We start from the raw sequence: 20002 nt of genomic DNA, 5'->3' as shown, positions 1-20002 counted from the left end.
AAGGCGCCCGGTCTGGTGTCATCCTCACAACTGTTGTCGTGTTGGAGCCCATGGTTAAAACCACTCTTAGTCCGTCTGAGTCTTTCTCACCCTCACTAACTTACCAATGGCTGTTTACCGCTGTTTCTACTCATTTTGCGTTCATGCCCCCACATCAGTTAATGAAGGCTCCCAAAAGCTTTCCTCCTAGTCTGGAAGTTCCACTGAGATCTCCCCACCACGTGCAATCCTGCTGGTGTTTGAGACTCTGCTCGCATAGCTTTCAGCATCCTAGAAACATGCAAGCAACCACAGTGCAACACATTGCCAACTGGTGGGAGTACATAGTAGGTCTTCAATAGTAACAGTGCTATTTCCCGTACACTCCCCCCCTCTCCCCTTTAGGTCAGCATGTTTGAAACGTGATCCTCTGGAGCATCAGCTCTAGGGGCTATGGAGTGGGCCACCGAAAAATGGCTTATAGCTGTGGGAACTGCGGAATACTCTTCTGGCAGTCACAACACACATGTTCACATGGAGGCATTTCAAGAATTTCAAGGGAAAGTTATATTACCGTTAACTCATTTTACCATGAACTTTTGGAAGCTCTGTCGTGTTTAAAGCTCTGAAATTTCATTTAATCTTGCAAATCATAAAGTAATGGAACGCCTCATGCAGTCTCCAGTCTGGATGTCGCCCTGATGTGAAGCTTCATTCACTTACTCTCATTTCCACTGTTCTCATCCACGGCTATCGAGTCAAGTCTGACTCATACTCAGGGCTGCTGACACCTTTTCCACTCGTGACCCCTTTCAACAGAGAATTTTACAGGACCCCGGGTCTGTATAAAATAAGTATACACATCAAACATGGCCTCTAGTAATGTGAATGGCTTTGATAGTATTGTGAAGTACAACATCTAACTCTGGAGATTTTATTTGGGGGGGGGGGGGTGCATGTTGTAGCTTTAGAACCAAGGCTGCAGTGCAGTTGTGAGATGCCCCCCGGGCCAGCACTGCCGGAAACACCTCAGCTGTGTTGAGTTGGCTTTAGGAAATAAGCTCTGGTGCTTGCACTGCCAGGATCTTTTATCGTCGCCAGATCCCGCCCCCGCCCCAACACACACACCTTTGGTTACATGACCCTCACAAACCACAATTGAAGAAGCTCTTCATTAGGGAGGTATGAGTCTTCTGCTTAGATTATTTCAGAGATTTTTGGGGTTGCTATCAGAAGCATATAAATAACTGCAACTCCCCTGATGGAGCAGTGGGTTACCTGTTGGGCTGCCAGCTACAGAGTCAGTAGTTCAAAGCCACCGTCCCTCTGAGGGAGAAAGATGAGGTTTTTTACTTCATCTTTTTTTTTTCATCTTTTTTTAGTTAAAAAAAATTAGTCAAAGAGGACCTGATGCGAGGGGCTTAAGTGGAGAGCAAATGCCTTGAGAATGATTGGGGCAGGGAATGTATGGATGTGCTTTATACAATTGATGTATGAATATGTATGGATTGTGATAAGAGTTGTATGAGTCCCTAATAAAATGTAAAAAAAGAAAAGAGGAGAAAAAAATGATTAGGGCAAAGACTGTACAGATGTGCTTTATACAATTGATGTATGTATATGTATGAACTGTGATAAGAATTGTATGAGCCCCAATAAATTGTTTTTTTTTAAATTTTAACAATTTATTGGGGCTCATAGAATTCTTTTCACAGTTCATACATATACATACATCAATTGTATAAAGCACATCTGTACAGTCTTTGCCCTAATCATTTTTTTCTCTTTTCTTCTTTTACATTTTGTTAGGGACTCATACAACTCTTACCACAATCCATACATATACATACATCAATTGTATAAAGCACATCCATACATTTCCTGCCCCAATCATTCTCAAGGCATTTGCTCTCCACTTAAGCCCCTTGCATCAGGTCCTCTTTTTTTTTGCCCCCGTCCCTCCCCATTCCCCCCTCCCTCATATGCCCTTGGTAATTTATACATCGTTATTTTGTCATATCTTGCCCTATCCGGAGTCTCCCTTCCCCCCTTCTCTGCTGTCCCTCTCCCAGGGAAGAGGTCACATGTGGATTCTTGTAATCAGTTCCCCCTTTCCAACCCACTCACCCTCCACTCTCCCAGCATCATCCCTCACACCCTTGGTCCTGAAGGTATCATCCACCCTGGATTCCTTGTACCTCCAACCCTCATATGCACCAGTGTACAGCCTCTGTCCTATCCAGCCCTGCAAGGTAGAATTCGGATCATGGTAGTTGGGGGGAGGAAGCATCCAGGATCTGGGGGAAAGCTGTGTACTTCATCGATACTACCTCACACCCTAATTAACCCATCTCCTCTCCTAAACCCCTCTATGAGGGGATCTCCATTGGTCGACACTTGGGCCTTGGGTCTCCACTCTGCACTTCCCCCTTCATTTAATATGATATATATATACATATATACACATACATATTTACATATATACACATACATACACACACTTATATCTTTTTTTTTTTTTTTGCATGATGCCTTATACCTGGTCCCTTGGGCACCTCGTGATCGCACTGGCCGGTGTGCTTCTTCCATGTGGGCTTATTTGCTTCTGAGCTAGATGGCCGCTTGTTCACCTTCAAGCCTTTAAGACCCCAGACACTATCTCTTTTGATAGCCGGGCACCATCAGCTTTGTTCACCACATTTGCTTATGCACCCATTTGTCTTCAGCGATCCTATCATGGAGGTGTGCAGTCAATAATATGATTTTTTGTTCTTTGATGCCTGGTAACTGATCCCTTCGGGACCACTCGATCACATAGGCTGGTGTGTTCTTCCATGTGGACTTTGTTGCTTCTGAGCTAGATGGCCGCTTGTTTATCTTCAAGCCTTTAAGACCCCAGTCACTATCTCTTTTGATAGCCGGGCACCATCAGCTTTCTTCACCACATTTACTTGTTCACCCACTTTGGCTCCAGCCGTTGTGTCGGGAGAGTGAGCATCATAGAGTTCCAATTTAATAAAAGAAGATATTCATGCACTGAGGGAGTGTTTGAGTAGAGGCCCAAGGTCTTTCCGCCACCTTAATACTTGACCTATAAATATAGACACATAGATCTATTTCCCCATCCTCCTATATATATTTGCATGTACATGTCTTTGTCTAGACCTCCATGAATGCCCTTTGACTCCTAGCTCTTTCCTCCATCTCCCTTGACCTTCCTCCTGCCCTACTACTATGCTTCATCGCCACCTGGGCTAGAGTATACCTCTTCTCTAAGCAACCTTACCCTTGATCATTTCCCACCAGGCCTGCCACTCCCCCTTCTCTACCATTTGGGGTCCCATGTTTTTCCCTTGTCCCTGGGTTTGTTAACACCACTTCCTTACCCCCCCTACCCCCCCACCCCAAGTCCCCCCAGAACTGTCTGTCGGTCCCGTTGTTTTTCCTCCAGATAGTTCATCCAGCCTGTCCTATTCAGACAGACCTGTGGAGTCACTAACATGCACGAAAACTAGACAGAAGAAAACAAAGCAACAGTATACAATCAGACAACAAAACAACAAAAACAAACCACTGACAAAGAATAGAACAAAACAGTTCACAAGAGAAAAGCTTGTAGTTAGTTCAGGGATCGTTTGCTGTCCCTTATGAGCGTTTTCCAGTCCAGTCTGTTGGAGCCCCAATAAATTGTTAAAAAAAAAAATTAGTCGTGAAAACTCAGGAGCAGTGTTACTCCAGTCCTATAGAGTCACTGAAGAGTTGGAATCAACTTGACGGGAATGAGTTTATTCTAGTTTCTGCCTTTAGGGAACAAGAAAGGATGCCCAGGAAAATTCTTGGGAAATTTCTACATTTAGGAAATTCTAAAATTCTAACATATGTTGGGAATAAAAATGGTACCCCCCAACATTTTAAAAGAACAAAAGGCCTAAGAGAGAAACTGATAGGAAGTTTCTGTGAAATACTTTTCTTTATCCTAGGAAAAACAGACGTTCCAAAATGCCTAGTCTAATGCTCAGGCATTCTATTTAGTAACTTTTTAAAGGTGTCTCTGGGCCGGTCACTCCATACTCACTGCCATCGAGTCAATCCCAACTCATAGGACAGGGCAGAACTGCCCCGGCGGGGTCCAAGACTGTAAATATTTATGAGAGTAGACAGCCTTAACTTTCTCTCTTGGAGCAGCTGGTGGCTTTGAACTGCTGACCTTGCAGTGAGCATCCCAACATATAACCCACTATGCACCCAGGATTCCTCAAATAGAAAAGATGAAAATACAGCATTTGAAAAAATTTAAAATACTGGAATTTTAATATACTAAATATTTCTTGGTTCTAGATCTCCCTAGTTTTTATCTTTAATCATCTAATTGCAGCATTTGCTTTTCCCATGTTTACTTTGGCCAGGCACATACCATTAAGGAAAGTGTTAACTTTTAAATCCTCCTCTCATATTAGGTTTCGAGGCTGGACTGAAGAATGAGGAGAATGAGAATCGGGACATTTCTGAGGAAGTGCAGCTGCACAGGACACTGCTTGCAAGGTCGGAAAGGAAACTCCCTCGGCGTCATCAGAGGAAAGGCGGTGACAGTGAATGTGGATCAGGAAGACAGTGGGACAGGTCGCCAGCGGAGAGACGAGAAAAACCCACCCTCCCCGTGAGGAGCTTAGGGAGAGTCTTACATCATCAGAAACCGTACCTGGAAGAGAGACATGCTAAATATCTCAAATATGGCAAAAGTTTTGGTCCAAACTCCCACCTCGTGCATCAGCCATCTCACCAAATGGAAAACCCGTATCAGTGTACCGACTGTGGGAAAAGCTTCAGCCGCAGTGCACGGCTCATTAGACACCGGAGGATCCACACGGGTGAGAAACCTTATAAATGCCTGGACTGTGGGAAGAGTTTCCGAGACAGTTCAAATTTTATCACGCATAGAAGAATCCACACAGGAGAGAAACCGTACCAGTGTGGGGAGTGTGGGAAAAGCTTCAATCAGAGCTCGAGCCTTATAATTCACCAGAGGACCCACACAGGAGAAAAGCCCTATCAGTGTGAGGCGTGCGGGAGAAGCTTCACCAACAGCTCGCATTTCAGTGCCCACCGGAGGATCCACACAGGCGAGAGACCCCACGTGTGTCCCGACTGTGGGAAGGGGTTCAGTAAGAGTTCTGACCTACGCGCACATCACAGAACGCACACAGGAGAGAAGCCCTATGGGTGTCCTCACTGTGGCAAGTGTTTCAGCAAGAGCTCTGCCCTCAATAAGCACCGAGAAATCCACACCCGAGAGAAGCTTCTGTCAGTCAGCGCCTGAGTAAGCCCCCACGGGTCTAGAAAGGCAGGAACCTCCAAAAATGTCTGGGAAGTCTTCCAACAGTGAGCTCCCTCTCCTGGTCTGTGCCCAACGAGTGCAGGAAATGCTCTTTAGGGTCTGTGCCACGGCTCCTCCTCTTTCTCCTGGATCTAAAGCCAAGTCTCCAACACGGTCATCCCGCTCTGCCCGCACCTGGACGGACAGGTGACCTTTCCCCTCTAGTGCCTGTGTTGCTTCTGTAGGTAGATCGGAGGTAGTGCTGGGCCCCGTGGGTTTCATGTGCATCCTTCCATCCCCATCCTGTTACTCAGCAACACTTCGGACTGGATGTTAAACCCACCCCCGAAGCATCTCAGGGAGAAGCTGTCAGACTTCTCTCATACGTGAGTCTAGCTCCTCTGTGAGACAGTAGCGGAAGTGCTAAACCAGTTACTCTTTCTGCACATGTACGCTTAGTTCAGAATGACGTATTTATCACACATAACTTTCATTTACCTTACAGGAGAGTTTACTGTCTTTGGTCCTGCCCTATAAATGATTTGTCAAGGTGTTATATGTGGTAAAACAACGTAAACCCTATCTAAATAGCGAGGCATGAACCTTGATTTAAGTTTCTTCTCCCTTCCCCTCTACCAAGTTCTAGAAAGTTTAGAATAGAAGAGCAATGCACTTATAGCATCTAATTGGATTTTCTTTCTGCCCCCTCACATCTGAATTTTCATCTGCTCAGAAGCCCAGAGAGCAAGCCAGCTGGATGTGAGAGAAATTTCAAGCGGCCAATAAGGAATTTTCCATAACCCACATGCTCCACCTAATTATGCATCCTGTAGGCGATCAGTCTTAACCTACAATGAGCAGAAGCCACTGGCACATCCACGTGTATTAGGGAAACAGACCACTTAGGACCCACAATCCTTACCTTAATGACAGGAGAGATCCCTTTGGTCTGTGGAGCTGCCAGTTTGTCAAACACACTCAACTAGACAGGTTTTCAAAAGCTTTTAAATACAAGTGTTAATTACTGCTCTTAATAATCAAGTAGACCTTAACTCTTTGTTTCTTTTTAGACGATAACTCTTCGGTAGAGGAAAGACGCATCTTTCTCCCTAGGAGCAAGGGTAGTCTTGAACTGCTGACAGTGCAGTTAGTCCACCACAGAACTCACTGTGCCATCAGGGGTCCATCAAGAAGTATTAACGTGCCTGTATGTCAGTAGTAGTACGATGCAACCTGTTATGTACAGCACACATTAAACAGACCCTGTCCTTGTCCTTACAGTTTAGACCCAATCACACTGACATGGACAAATAATTAAATGCACGTACATAGTTAAAAAAACTTGTAGAGAAATGTAGAAAGTTAGGCAGTGACACCATGAATAATGTTAAAGTGCAATGCATTTGAATTTTCTATCAGAAATGTTTGGGAGGTAGTCTCTTGTTCAAAGGAGGGAAAGTAGCTGGCTAAATTAGGGTGGGATGAACTTTCCAAAACTAGTTGCAAAATTGAGTGCTGAGTGGGTGAGAAATAGGAGCACTAGGGAGTAACATTTTTTATAGCTAGAGGGGCAAGGATAGATGGCAAACAAAGTTAGGAAAAGCCGGGGCAGCCCCAAAGCTCAGTGGTATGACGTGGCTGTGCAACAAGCCGACCGTCTGAACTGAAACACGAGTGCGAGTGCCTTTACGACTAGGGCTGTGCTATCTTTCTTGTTCAGGAAACAGCTAGCTGGCACGGGGGGAACGCGCTGTTTTAAAGGACCAGCCCCTAGGGGAGACAAAATTCAGACACTGTTTTGAAGATGGACAGGTGACGAGGGCAGATGGCTCAACTCTGGGATAAGGAGCTGTCTGATATTAAATGGGACTTCTATAGCTGGACTGAGGACTGGGAGGGGTTGGGAATCGTACTCTGCAGTTAAGACTATATTCAATCAGAGATCCGTTAGGGTTCTGGTGTTGGAGGCAGCTAACTTTTTTTTTTTTTAATTTATGAGCACATAAGAGAAGACAGTATCACAATTGTGTTTTATCAGATGGAAGGTACAAGAAACACCATGAAGCACTGGCTCAGAATCTGGGATGGTTTAGGAAATGTGCTGTAATGTCTCACACACACACACACACACACACACACACACACACACCCTATTTAGCATATCTTTATACAGATTGGTGAAGAAAGCACTGGAGGGGTGTGAATCTTATGTCAACCTGCCTCAATTTTCTTTTATATAAAGTAGATAAAGTAGAAGATCATTTATACATTAATCTGCCTCTCAGGGATATCACTAATAAAAATGATGTGTAAAGTCTGGGGTTCCTTCAGGTGTTTTTTTTTTTTAACAAATTAAGACTATGTTGATAGGTAAAGATAAACCTTTACTTGCTTCTTTTGGCTCCCTATGTGAGTGAGGTAACTCGAATATGAATCTTTATGTACGAGGAAAAGGAAGAATGGCACCCAGAAAACTTAGGGGGGAAAATCCTTTCATGCATTTGTGTCTAAATCCACCATTTACAAGGACCTGTAAAAGCTAAGCATGAAAAGCGAGTCTTATTTAAAGGGCCAAGGACTAGTCCTCCAACTTCCAGATGAAAGAGAATGTCCCAAAGGAATTGGTGAAGGCAAACTCCCCACGGGAAAACGCAGCTGATCACAACTAACCTTTCTTTGCTGTCCAACCTGCTCTTCTTGAGGATGGAAGAAGCAAGAGGTAATACGATCTTCAAGATTCCTCTTGAGAAAGAGCCAAGTCTACTCTGCTAGAGTTGTTGTGGAACCCATCAATCAGACCTGTCTTGCCTCATCTGTCGACCTTATAGGACAGATAGAAGGGTTTCCTAGGCCATACTGCGGTTCTGACCGCTGACCTGGTTTAACTATTGCACCACCAGATATATGAGTAAAAAATACACAGCCAACTCTGAAAGGATTTACAAGGGTGAGCGAAAACGTATTGTTCTAGAATTCCAGTTCATAGATGGGCATTTCCCCAACAAGTCGTATTTAAATTATGCCTCTGAAATCCATGGGTATCTGCAGACAAGTTCTTCTTAACATACTTGTCTGTCTCACTGATGTGTCTTCACAAGATAGGCCTGCTCGGTGGCTTACAAAACAATCTACTGGGCCAGTTCAATTCACATCAGGGAAGTCATCTCAGAGAGCACAGTGACTCTCTTAGGATCTCAAAGGGCTGATTTTGATTAGGGCGTAGTGGGAAGATGTTTAAAGAAAACGGAAATCTGCACTGGTGAGAAAAAGACCAGGAAAGCTGCACAGAGAAATGTTTTAGTCACCATGACAACACGCTTGCCTGTTCTGGGAGAGTAACCAGGGCTGTCTGAGGTGAACTGTGTTGGGAAACCTTATACCAACCACCCTGCAGCCCTGATACTGCTTTTTCAGACTCTGTTGTTCCCCAAATTCAGGATCAAAAAGGAACCCAAACTGAGTCCTTAGAGGATGCCCAATTGCCGTTTGAGGTGGTGTAGGTCAAAGGGCGCCTAATCCCTCGGGAAGGTTCGGGAAGAAGGCACCACTGCCTTCAGAAGGGCATAGACCTAGATACAGGATGTGCTGAGAAACAGCAGCTTCACATTGTGATGCTTTGGTTTAATAAAGGTTTCCATGATTTTGTAGTAATACTTTTTTACTGACCTGTATAAATTAAATAAAAATAATACCATAACATTACATAAACATTTTTAAAAAATGTATGTATTATAAAGAACATTTTCATGTCATTGCTTTATTCTACATTTTTAGTGGTGGCAAAATATCCACGTCTTCTGAATACTCACACAATTTACTCCTAAACTGAAGCAATGACTCCAGTCCCGCACTGATCCTGACTGCTGGACAGTCACCTCCATACAGTGTGCAGTGTGGCCTGGAGTCACGGTCTAGCAGGATTCCGGCACAGGTGTGGCCAGGGAAGGGAGTCTGATTCAAGTCGGCACAGTAAGTGGAGCTGCTGTCACAAGCTAGAGGGCTGGACAGCAATCTGTTAGCCCCCTTCGTATTATTTAATAATATCCACTAGTGATCGCAAAATCTTTCCTAGTAAGAAGCTACTTTGAGCTCCCTGAAGTTCTGTGATAGCTAATGGGGAGAAGCTATGGAATTTTAAAAAAAAGAATCTACAAGTGGAATGGTGTTTCCTTGAAAAAAATAAAAACAAAGCAAAACGAATGTACCGGTGGGAATGGAGCTTCCCAGCAGATCCCTTCAGTAGGAAACAGAGATAAGCCATGTAAGACCTCAGAACCTCAAGCATTCTGGCTATTTATACATCAAAGGGGATACTGTGGGACGATCTTGTTGCAAGAGGTAACCAGAAGGTAGTTCACCTTGTTATAGCTTAAAAATGAAACACCTGGGGCTTCAGATGATTCCACTTCTTCCTTAGGTCAGATCTGGTACTGTCTGGAGCAAAGATGTAGTCAATAGCTTCATAAGACAGATCCCACACTTGAGACTGGGTCAAGTTAAACGTTTCCGCTGCTAGCTGGTACTCTTGAGAAAGGTGTGTTGCAAAAACACCCTTGTCATCAGTCTGCCAAGATAAGCAAGAGGTTTTCAAATGAACAAAAACTGTTGTAAGATTGCTATTTGTTGCTGTTGCTTAGAACCCGTTTCCCTATTTGGCATATGCCCAAAAGTTTACACAGTCTTGCGTTTACTGAACAAAACAAAAACCAGAGCTGGGTTGTTGTCTGTAACCACCCAGGGCTTTTATTAAAGTATCCATGCTTAGGATCAGCACACATCGAATGAAGCAGGATGCCAGTTCCGTGTGGTTTTATGTCCCCTCAGGGACTGTCCTGGACCTTTTCCTGGAGCACCAATATCAGCCTGGCCCTTTGCAGCTTCTACCCCAACACCCTCTCATCCCTCTAAATAAACATGTCCCCTGAGGGACGCAGAAGCCACTAGGTAGTGGGCATCTGGTGTCAAGCAACTTAACGACTAAAGAGACCCAAAATATTTCACACGCACACACACAAAAAAACACAACTTACACAGATCACAGAAGGATGGGCGATGCTGTACCAAAATCCAAAATGATGCTGGTCATACGATGGGACTGTCTGGCTCTTGATATTGGAGGTCAGACAGAGTTCTAAAGGACAGGAGAAAGCTTCTTGTTAAAAACCAGGTATAAGAACTCATCCCAGGTTCACCAAATAGATGCATACAAAATCTTTCCAAAATGTGGTACTTTGCAGTTCAGTACTTTATAAAATCATTTTTCCTACAAAATCAATGACACTGATGACATTCTTCAAGTTGAACAGCTATCCTGACCCTGCTTTTCCCAGCCGTCTCTCCGAGTGACACATCTACTCATGGCCCCGGAAGGTTCCTGTCTTTTGATTTTCAATGTGATCTCAGGTAGACTGCAGAAAAGCACCACGCCCACGAGAGACTTTCTTTACTAGTAAAGCCAGGCTCCTGGCTGGTTTTAAAAAGACATCGGGGTATTTTGGGTTTAAGGTTTAAAAAATATTTTAGGGCAGTCGTTTCCAGGGCTGATCCAGACTTGGACTTTTTTTAACATGTGAAAACCTGTAGTGGAGTTGCACAGGAAAGAAAGGCCACAATGTATGGCAGTCAATTGCACCAGGCAGTGAGTTTAACATCACCTTTGCTGCTCCTTCACCAAAGCGGAGCAGAATGTGGAATGTGATATGTCATTCAGTCAGCATTGAGAAAGCAGGGAATTACTTTGACAGGTGGCAATACATACAGCCAACACATCCATTCACATTTCCACATGAATGTGAATACTGTCATAGTGGTTACATACTTCATACCACGGCTCACTCTCTCCCTGTATTGTTTCAGCATCCTTCATTTAGGCTCTCTGCCTCTTACAGTTTCACCCATGCTTGACATTAACTGTTGACCCTATAAACTCACACAGATAATCCTTTCTACGAGCACGATGCTCAAAGCAAACACGATTATCTGGGCTAAACAGTTGTCTAGTTGAACAAGGGCATTCTAGAATACTTGGGACGCTCAGGTGAAAGAACCTTCAGAGTAATGTTCTGTTTCCTACATGAGGCTCAGCACACACACCACATAGCCTTTATTTGCTGGTTGAGACTTGATTTTTAGTACAGTTCTCTCTACTTCTGGGTTTCAACCTCAGGTGTTAGGAAGCTGGAGCACTGAGCCTTACCCAGGGGGATCCTGTGCAGCCTCACGAAGTCCACCAGATCCTGGGACCCTCCCTCAGAGGAGTTAAGAAATGTCCCATGCCCGATTCTGTGAGGAAGCAGATCCAGGAGCATCTGTGTTTCTTTGTTTTGGTTTGGAATCTCCAAAGGAAAAAAAAGTGAGGAGGAGGGTCAATGAAACATTATTTTCTCTATTGGTCAGTATGCTGTTCCTCTAAGACAGTGGTTCTCGACCTGTGGGTCGCGACCCCTTTGGGGGTTGAACGACCCTTTTACAGGGGTCGTCTAGGACCATCAGAAAACACATAAATATTTCACAATGTATTACATATTATTATGTGATTAATCACTATGCTTTGTTTAATTAGGTTCAATTAATAACAATGAAAATACATCCTGCACATCAGATATTTACATTATGATTCATTAACAGTAGCAAAATTGCAGTTATGAAGTAGAAATGAAAATGATTTTATGGTTGGGGGGGGTCACCACAACCTGAGGAACTGTATGAAAGGGACGCGGCATTTGGAAGGTGGAGAACCACTGCTCGAAGAAGTCACTTCTGAGTTTATGTACTTAGGCCTTCCCAGCTTCCTTCTTCACTTTTTACCTTCTCATTCATTCCCTAATAATCTTCTAGATTCATTTCCATGGCAGTATTAATTCCAGACTCAGGATCTACTCTCTACCTTTGTACATAAAGTCTCACTTTAAGTCCCACAGGAGAAGCAACAGAAACTAAAGTACGTATCTCAAAAGATGAGCAAGTTCTGATCCAGTGCACAGAGAGCAGAGATCACAGGAACATACTGTCCACAGATCAGCCCATGGTCTCCATCAGGCATCAGCTACAAGATGTTAGGAACAGAGTGTGGAAACATGAGCTGTAGAGTTTTTAAGTTCTGCTACCAGGTTACTGGCCTGGAATTGAACCCCTCTGCCTTCAGATCATGAAAAACAAACAGTGGCAAGAAATTCCCATTTTTTTCTTTATCTTTAAATCATACTTTAATTCCTTTGTTATCAATCACACCATTTAATATTTACAATAATCCCATGAAGTAAGTACAATAAATATTAACACTAAACAAAGAGGTGAAACTGAAGTAGGAAGTAAATCCATCTGTAAAATAGGAAAAATGAGATAGAGGTCCTTTTTTGCCTCACAAGAATGTGCTTCAGAAACTGATTATTCACCAGCCTCTATCTGCACATTCTGTGTGCCTGTGCCCACGGTGGAAGAGCTGGGGGGCCAAAGAGAGGCCAGGAGCACCTGCTAAACCCCACTAAGTGCCAACAAGGCTGAGGCACTTCCGTTTTTGCCACTGCATGTGATGCATTCAGGTCCCTTCCACTATGAGGACATGTGAGATGAACTGATGTCCCTCTGGGGTCAGCTTGCCCGTGACAAGGCTGGTGGCAAAGATCCAGGCATCTAGAGACTACAGAGCAAGCCATGCCTTAAGGTTTTAATTTACATTACAGGTATTTCTACTTTCTCCCCTTTAAAATGATTTTTAAAGCTAGGCTTGATTTTAGTTACTTTAAAACAATATTATTCCCATTGTAACTTGCTCCCTCTATACTAAGATAATATTATTTACCTCTGAAAGATGCAATGCCAACTTCAGACCTGCCTTTTTAGCTTCCAAAAGAGGTTCCAAGAAATCTTTTGCTTGTCCTGCCTTGAAGATAAAAGTTGAAATGAGGAGAATTCCAAACCATCTAAGGAACTGAGTACTCTTCCAGTTAACAAAGGGATAAAAGAATGACAGAAAAAACGGCATATTGACTAATTTTTACATTTATTAAAATGTTTATGAACCACTAAGAATGTTCTAGACACTTAAGGGAATAATACAAAGTCAGCACAATTCTTGCCTTCATCCAGTGTCACTGAAGCCAATCAGCTAAACTAGATACACTAGACCCAAACCAAACCTCCTGCTATTGAGTCGACTCTCACTCACGGTGACCCTACGCAGGGATTCCAAGGCTGTCACGAGCTATGGGAGCAGACAGCCTCATCTTTCTCCCACAGTGCAGCCGGTGGGTTTGAACCACCACTCTGGCGTTCGCGGTCCAATGCCCACCCAACAGTACCACTCAAAGTGCTTAAGCTAGACATGGCAGTCACACATCCTTTGTTCTGGAAGGAAATCTAGCTATATTATATCCCTTTTATAAAGAAACATGGCCTAGAAAAACTAAGTGACGTGATCCAACTGACAAAAACCAGAGATGAAAACAAATTTCGATCTAGCCAGGGCTGGAACCCAAGAGTCCTGACGTCCAGCCCCGTTTCCAGCTAGCTCATCTCCACTGCAGGGAAAGGTGGGGAAATGGAGGTTTTACATAAACCTGCACTAATTAGTAAAGCTACACATTTTCTATAGGCTTTATCATTACACTCAGTAAAATTTTCTTAAGACATGAAGGTTTCCATATTTTCCACCTTCACCCAGATACCTGCCCTGACATCACCCTGGAGAACTCACCTGTTTCCCAAGCCCTCCAGGTCAGTAAGGAAAGATTTTATCAAATGAGACGGAGCGTAGAATCGTCCAATTAGACAGCATCCTAAGACTTCATGTCAGAGCACTCAGCACACCAGTGGCTTCGGAGATTCTGCCCCATCCCTATCGGACGCCACAGGGCATCTGACAATGTCTAGGGACATCTGGGGGAAGCCCTGGAGACGCAGTGGCTACAAGTTGGGCTATGATCCTCAAGGTCAGCAGTTTGAAACCACCAGGCTCCCCAAGGAAGGAAGATGGGGCTTCCTAGGCCCATCAAGAGTTACAGTATCAGCAAAGCTCAGGGGCAGTGCTCCCTGGTTGTAGAGGGTCCCTATGAGTGTGATGGGACAAGGTGGCAGTGGGTGTGAGTTTGAATAGGAGCGTGCTACTGGCAGCCAGTGGGTAAAAGGCCAGGATGCTGCTAAACAATACACAGAGGTCCCTGCCCCCAAGTGTCAATGGCACCACACTGGGAACCCACCGCTTTCAGCTGAAGCTCTAGGGCAGCCCATCCCAACAAGGGCTCTACAAGATCATTAAGCCGTGATGCCGTAAGTCATTCACTGTACAGGATGAGTTGACTTCTCTCCTGTCCATGTAGAATGGCATTAGCTGTGTAGTATCGTTAGACAAACGGAGGAACTAGGCACGCAAATCTGTTTTGCCTTTCTCTGTGGACACACACACACACACACACACACACACACACACACACACACACGTTTTTTTCCCTCCCAAAGGGGGCTTAATTTTCTCTCAGAGCCCATGTTAAAAATAGCTGCTCTAGACAGCCTGCTTATCCAGGGCAGGATAGGGCTTCATCTGCACAGCAGGGTGCGCCCTTTGAAGAACACAGCCTGCTCCAAGCTTACCCTTAGCCTATTGAGGCTACCTTTTAAAAATAAAAACTATTTAGAAAAAAATAACTTACTGTTGGGTCTCCACTGAAGTCAAGGCCAAGGACTATCTCCTCCGTAGAAAGGAAGAACTCTTCTGCAAGTTTAACAGTCTCCTTAGCTACTGCAGGCCCACCTCTTCTGTCGATTGCTAACAGATACCTTTAGTACAGAAAGGCAGGCACAACAAACAGATGAGAAGGCATGGCAGACTGCACGGAGTAGAGCTTTCTAGAGAAAGGGCAGCCTGGTGAGTCTGAGCAAGGGAATTCTACTTTGCCAGAAGGAACAAGACACAAATCGCTACGATAGCATCAAACATCCTGTCAGTATTCAAATATCCAATGATCTCTTTTCTCTTGTTGTTCATTTATTTCTCTTTTACAGTTCTTGATTCAAGAACCAAATTAGGTCCACATGTTGTGTTGGCCAACGATCTCCTACACGTCTTTTCATCTATAGCCACTCTCCCCTTCCTTGCCATTTATTTGTTGAAGAAATTCAGAAATGCATTCTCAACTTTAGATAAACAACATGCTTCTTTTTCTATTAGAAGACAGATTTTGCTCATGGATTGATTTATAAAAATCCATTCGACGTCGGACAGGGCAAGATATAACAAAATAATATTATAAATATTCAAGGGCTCATGAGGGAGGGTATAGCGGGGAGGAAGGGGAAAAAAGAGGACTTGATGCAAAGGGCTTAAGTGGAGAGCAAATGCTTTGAAAATGATGAGGGCAAAGAATGTACAGATGTGCTTGACACAATTGATGTATGTATGGATTGTGATGAGTTGTATGAGTCCCTAATAAAATATTAAGAAAAAGTATATGTTTAGAAAATAATGATGGTAACATATGTACAAATATGCTTGATACAACTGATGTATGGGTTGTTATAAGAGCTGTAAGAGCCCCCAATAAATTGATCTTTAAAAAAAAATCCATTCGATATGGACTTGTGATCCAAACAGTAAAACTGCACATTCTAGCTTTTAAAATGCAGTTACTAGAGAGTGTTGGCACCATACTGCTCACCGAACATCAATGTCAGAGTCTCCTTGTTTGGACTGCCTGATTCCCTCAAGAATCGATTCCACGTAAGTCCTTTGCGTCATTCCTGGAAACAGACGTAAGGAGAGGCTCAGCGGCATAAAGCAGATGTTGAGGAGGCCATTAGCTAGGTCACCTTTCAGCATCAGCGCCCCTTTAGGAGCATTTACTTTCATTTAGGTTGCCACAAAGACATAAACGCATGTTATGCTACACTTCATTAAATGCTAACAAACTTCAAAGAAAATGAAGTATTGCAGAATGACGTTTTGAAAAGTCAGGTCCTGTCGAGTTAGCGCCCACTCAAGGGTGACACCAAGCACATCAGAATGAGATCCCGCCCTTTCCTGTGCCGTCCACATCAGTGCGCCAGCTGAGCTCCCTGTGGCGCCACTCGATCCATCCACCTCCTCCGGGTCTTCTTCTCCGTTGCCCTCTACCACATACGGAGTCATTGCCCATGAATGAAGGGTCTCCTGATAACACACACGTCCAAAGCACATGAAGTGAAGTCTTGCTGTGCTTGCTCCTAAGGATCATTCTAGCTGTATTTCTACCAAGACAGAGCTGTTTGCTCTTCTGGCAGTCCAGCCTTTCCCACATTCTTTGCCAACACCACTAATTAAGAAAAATTTTCTCTATTCACAGGATATTTTCCTGCTGTTCCAGAAAATAAATCCTCTCTTAGAACTTTTTTTTAATTCAATCCCGCTCAGATTCACTATTTCTTTTCTAGGAAACCAGAGATGTTCTTCCTAGCATGGCGCTTAAATCCTCCTCTTCCAGGCAGCACTGAACGATGACCTCTAAAAATGTTCTGGAAATGACGGCAATATATATAGAAATACGTTTGATACAACCGATGCATGGTATTTTATGAGCTGTAAGAATCCCCAGTGATTTTTTTTTAAAGATGCCCTCCAAAACAACCTCTTCTAAAATACTTTCATCCTTCTGAACATAAAATACTTATTTTTGGTGGAAAGTTGCTAGTAAAATAGAAAATTACAGAGAAGAAAAACAAACTGTAGTCCTACCACCCCAAACCAACCACTTTCTTTTTTTTTCTAAGAATGTGCCTACACACAGATCTACTTAACCTTTAGACAGATGAAACACTCATGAACCCCATACTCTCGTCTGTCACCTACCACTATATGCTGAGCACTTCCCTAGGTCAGGCTGAAGTGCGCTTACAGATATTTTTAGTGGCTTCATTTACCATCCCATTGCTGCATTCTCAGACAATCACTCTCCTTTTGGATTTCTAACTCTAAAAAGCGCAAACCTGCTACTAATTGGCGTTCTCATTGTCCTGCCGGTCACAACGCTCAGCAGCACACCCTGGGGCTGTGGCTACAAGTTCAAAAGAAATCTCTCCCTGTCCTCCTCCCAACACTTCCTTTCAGCAGCTTCAGAACCTCACCCCTCAGTGTACAGTAGGCTCTGTATGTCAAGGTGCAAGATGACGTGGTATGGCTTCTTTAGGTAAGAGTGACAATTACACTAACAGGATCTCCTGGGGCTGCCGGGGAAGGAGGGGCCCCAGGCAATTTCTCCAGACCTGCCATTTCCAGAGAGGCTTTAATCACAGCACAGCCTGCTTCTGACCTAAGAAACTTCTGGTCCCTAAGGACAGACAGAACCACCTACATTCAGGAGCTACTTTAAAACACATTCTGTGCTCACTCGGTGGCATCATCCCATGAGCCCCCTTGAACTTCAAGAGCTAGCTAACTACAAGGGGCAAGTGCTTTTTTCTCCATGAAAACAAACAAGAAAGAACAAAAGGAATTTTTGTAGGCCTTTTCCTTCTTTAACAGATGTCTGGCCTACCTTTCTGTTTTTTTTTTTTTAGTTAGGCATAACTCACTCATTAATGGGGAGGAGATGAGCCAGTCAGGGTGCAGGGTAGCAATAAGGAAACATACAACTTTCCTCTAGTTCCTAAGTGATTCCCTACCCACCCACCCCCACTATCATAATCCCAATTCTACCTTACAAATCTGGCTAGACCAGAGGATGTACACTGGTAGAGATAGGAACTGGAAACACAGGGAATCCAGTGCAGATGACCCCTTCAGGACCAGTAGTGAGAGTGGCAATACCGGGAGAGTAGAGGGAGGGTGGGGTGGAAAGGGGGAACCGATTAGAAGGATCTATATATAACCTCCTCCCTGGGGGGTGGACAACAGACAAGTGGGTGAAGGGAAACATCGGACAGTGTAAGATTTGACAAAAATAATAACAATAATTATAAATTATCAAGGGTTCATGAGGGAGGGGGGAGTGGTGAGGGCAGGGCAAAATTAGGAGCTGATACCAAGGGCTCAAGTAGAGAGCGAATGTTTTGAGAATGATGACAGCAACAGATGTGCAAATGTGCTTGACACCGTGGATGTATGTATGGTGATGAGTTGTATGAGCCCCCAATGATTAAAATACACACACACATGTGCGCGTACACACACACATTCCCAAGACAAAAAGAGGTGATTTGGACTGATGAGTCTAAAGGTGCTCAGCAAACCAGAGAACCAGACAACAGTGTAAAAGTCCTTCTTACTCACCACCCGCACACACACGAACGAACAAAGCACGTGGGAAAGGGGCATTGTTAAGAAGCAATCCAAGTCTACCTGTGGCATTTTCTCTTCTGGGTGTGCTCCTCAGTTCCAGGTACTTGACACCATCAGCTGCAAATTCTTTAATAACATCCTTGGTAACCTGACAACAAAGGTAATGTCCATTATATTGATGCCGCTTTAAGGTTCCCCAGTCAAGGCCTGAGTGTTTCAGCTTCACTGCCTTCGCTGTGATTTATAAGTGCTGTTGCAGGTATCCCACGTGTAGACCTGCCTAGTCACAACTCTGGTGGAGCCCCTGAGCGAGCTCCACTTCTCACCCCCTCTCATTCCCACAATAAGTTCAACTCTGCACATCATCCACACCTGTTAATAACCATGTCTCTCTTTCCTAAGGTTCAAAACAACAGACTTACAAAGCCGAGAAATGAGGTACTTCATTTCAAGTCATGACGGAAGGTTCTTACCCAAGTTATTCCGGAATCTATTATATTTGATATTGAATTCATTCCCCTCACCTCATTCCCCACCCCAAATAGGGAAATTCCTTTTAGATAGTAGATAAAATAGCTGTAAAAATGTGTCCAAGTTAGTAGAAATTTTGACAACCCTGAAACTAATGACTAGGGTGAACAAAATGTAAGGCTGAATGAATGTCTCCTTTGCTATTAATTCTAAAAGCAACAAAAATCTAGAAAAGTACCAGGTTGGAGACGCTGTGACAACCTGCCCTAGTTAGTCCTATCGTTGGTATGCTGATCTGAATCTCAAGTGCAAGGGCAGTCCTAGCAAAGGTACAGGGCTGGTGCATTGTGCAGTCAGGGTCTAACTGAACAAGGTCTAACTTTCACTCTGCCAGTAGAAAATGTTTGCTTCACTTCCAACCCAGGTGATCTGGAGTTTTGAGTCCCTTGGTTCCTAGCTTATAAATAATCCACAGATCGTTCATGTGTGGACTTTATTAACTAATTCAAACACACCAGTCGCTCTACAGGCAAAAAATTAGGCCGGCTGTCTCTGTAAAGGCTCACACATGGCCCCGACTATCTACGGAGCTGTTCTGCTCTGTCATTAGAGTCAGAAGCAACACGAAAGCAGTGTTTTTTGTTTTCCTGGTGTGTGTGTGCGCACGCACGTGTGTGGAATACATGTAGTGAACCCCTGTGAGTGTTCATCTCAGTAGCACTAACTGGAGAATTTTAATTCTATGACTCAGTTTAATAAAGTGTTTTTGTTTCTTTGTTTTTACCAACTTTGAAAGAAATTAAATATTAAGCATGTCATTATCATGCCCTTAGTATATTAAGCTATCTCAGAATATGAAATTTCATGTTTTGCAAAACAACAGAAAAGTGAGATCGGAGCCTCAGTAGTGAACATTCCTAGTCCTACAAAATGTTAGAAACTTGCTCTTTTGCTGTGGTCTCTCTCTCTCAATCCTTTCTTTCCCCCTCCCC

At 43.8% G+C, this 20002-nt stretch overlaps 2 protein-coding genes across 4 annotated transcripts in view; one reads left to right on the top strand and one right to left on the bottom strand.

Moving 5' to 3' along the window:
- Positions 1–8992, top strand: part of ZSCAN29 (zinc finger and SCAN domain containing 29) — a 19186-nt gene extending 10194 nt beyond the window's left edge. The window contains exon 5 of the mRNA XM_075532180.1: positions 4437–8992. Within this exon, the coding sequence (XP_075388295.1) occupies positions 4437–5296 (860 nt within the window). The 3' untranslated portion in view covers positions 5297–8992. The remainder of the gene's footprint in view (positions 1–4436) is intronic.
- Positions 8927–20002, bottom strand: part of MAPDA (N6-Methyl-AMP deaminase) — a 23814-nt gene continuing 12738 nt past the window's right edge. For all 3 annotated transcript variants that reach the window (XM_075532182.1, XM_075532184.1, XM_075532183.1), the window contains 7 exons: positions 18600–18687; positions 15946–16027; positions 14941–15067; positions 13095–13175; positions 11490–11628; positions 10324–10424; positions 8927–9857 (listed from right to left, as the gene is read on the bottom strand). In XM_075532182.1, the coding sequence (XP_075388297.1) occupies positions 9663–9857; positions 10324–10424; positions 11490–11628; positions 13095–13175; positions 14941–15067; positions 15946–16027; positions 18600–18687 (813 nt within the window). In that variant the 3' untranslated portion in view covers positions 8927–9662. The remainder of the gene's footprint in view (positions 9858–10323; positions 10425–11489; positions 11629–13094; positions 13176–14940; positions 15068–15945; positions 16028–18599; positions 18688–20002) is intronic.

The sequence above is a fragment of the Tenrec ecaudatus genome, chromosome 14 (genome assembly GCF_050624435.1).
Source record: "Tenrec ecaudatus isolate mTenEca1 chromosome 14, mTenEca1.hap1, whole genome shotgun sequence".
NCBI lineage: Eukaryota > Metazoa > Chordata > Mammalia > Afrosoricida > Tenrecidae > Tenrec > Tenrec ecaudatus.
The sequence above is the reverse complement of the archived record's forward strand: the minus strand, read 5'-3'. Positions and strand labels throughout refer to the sequence as shown.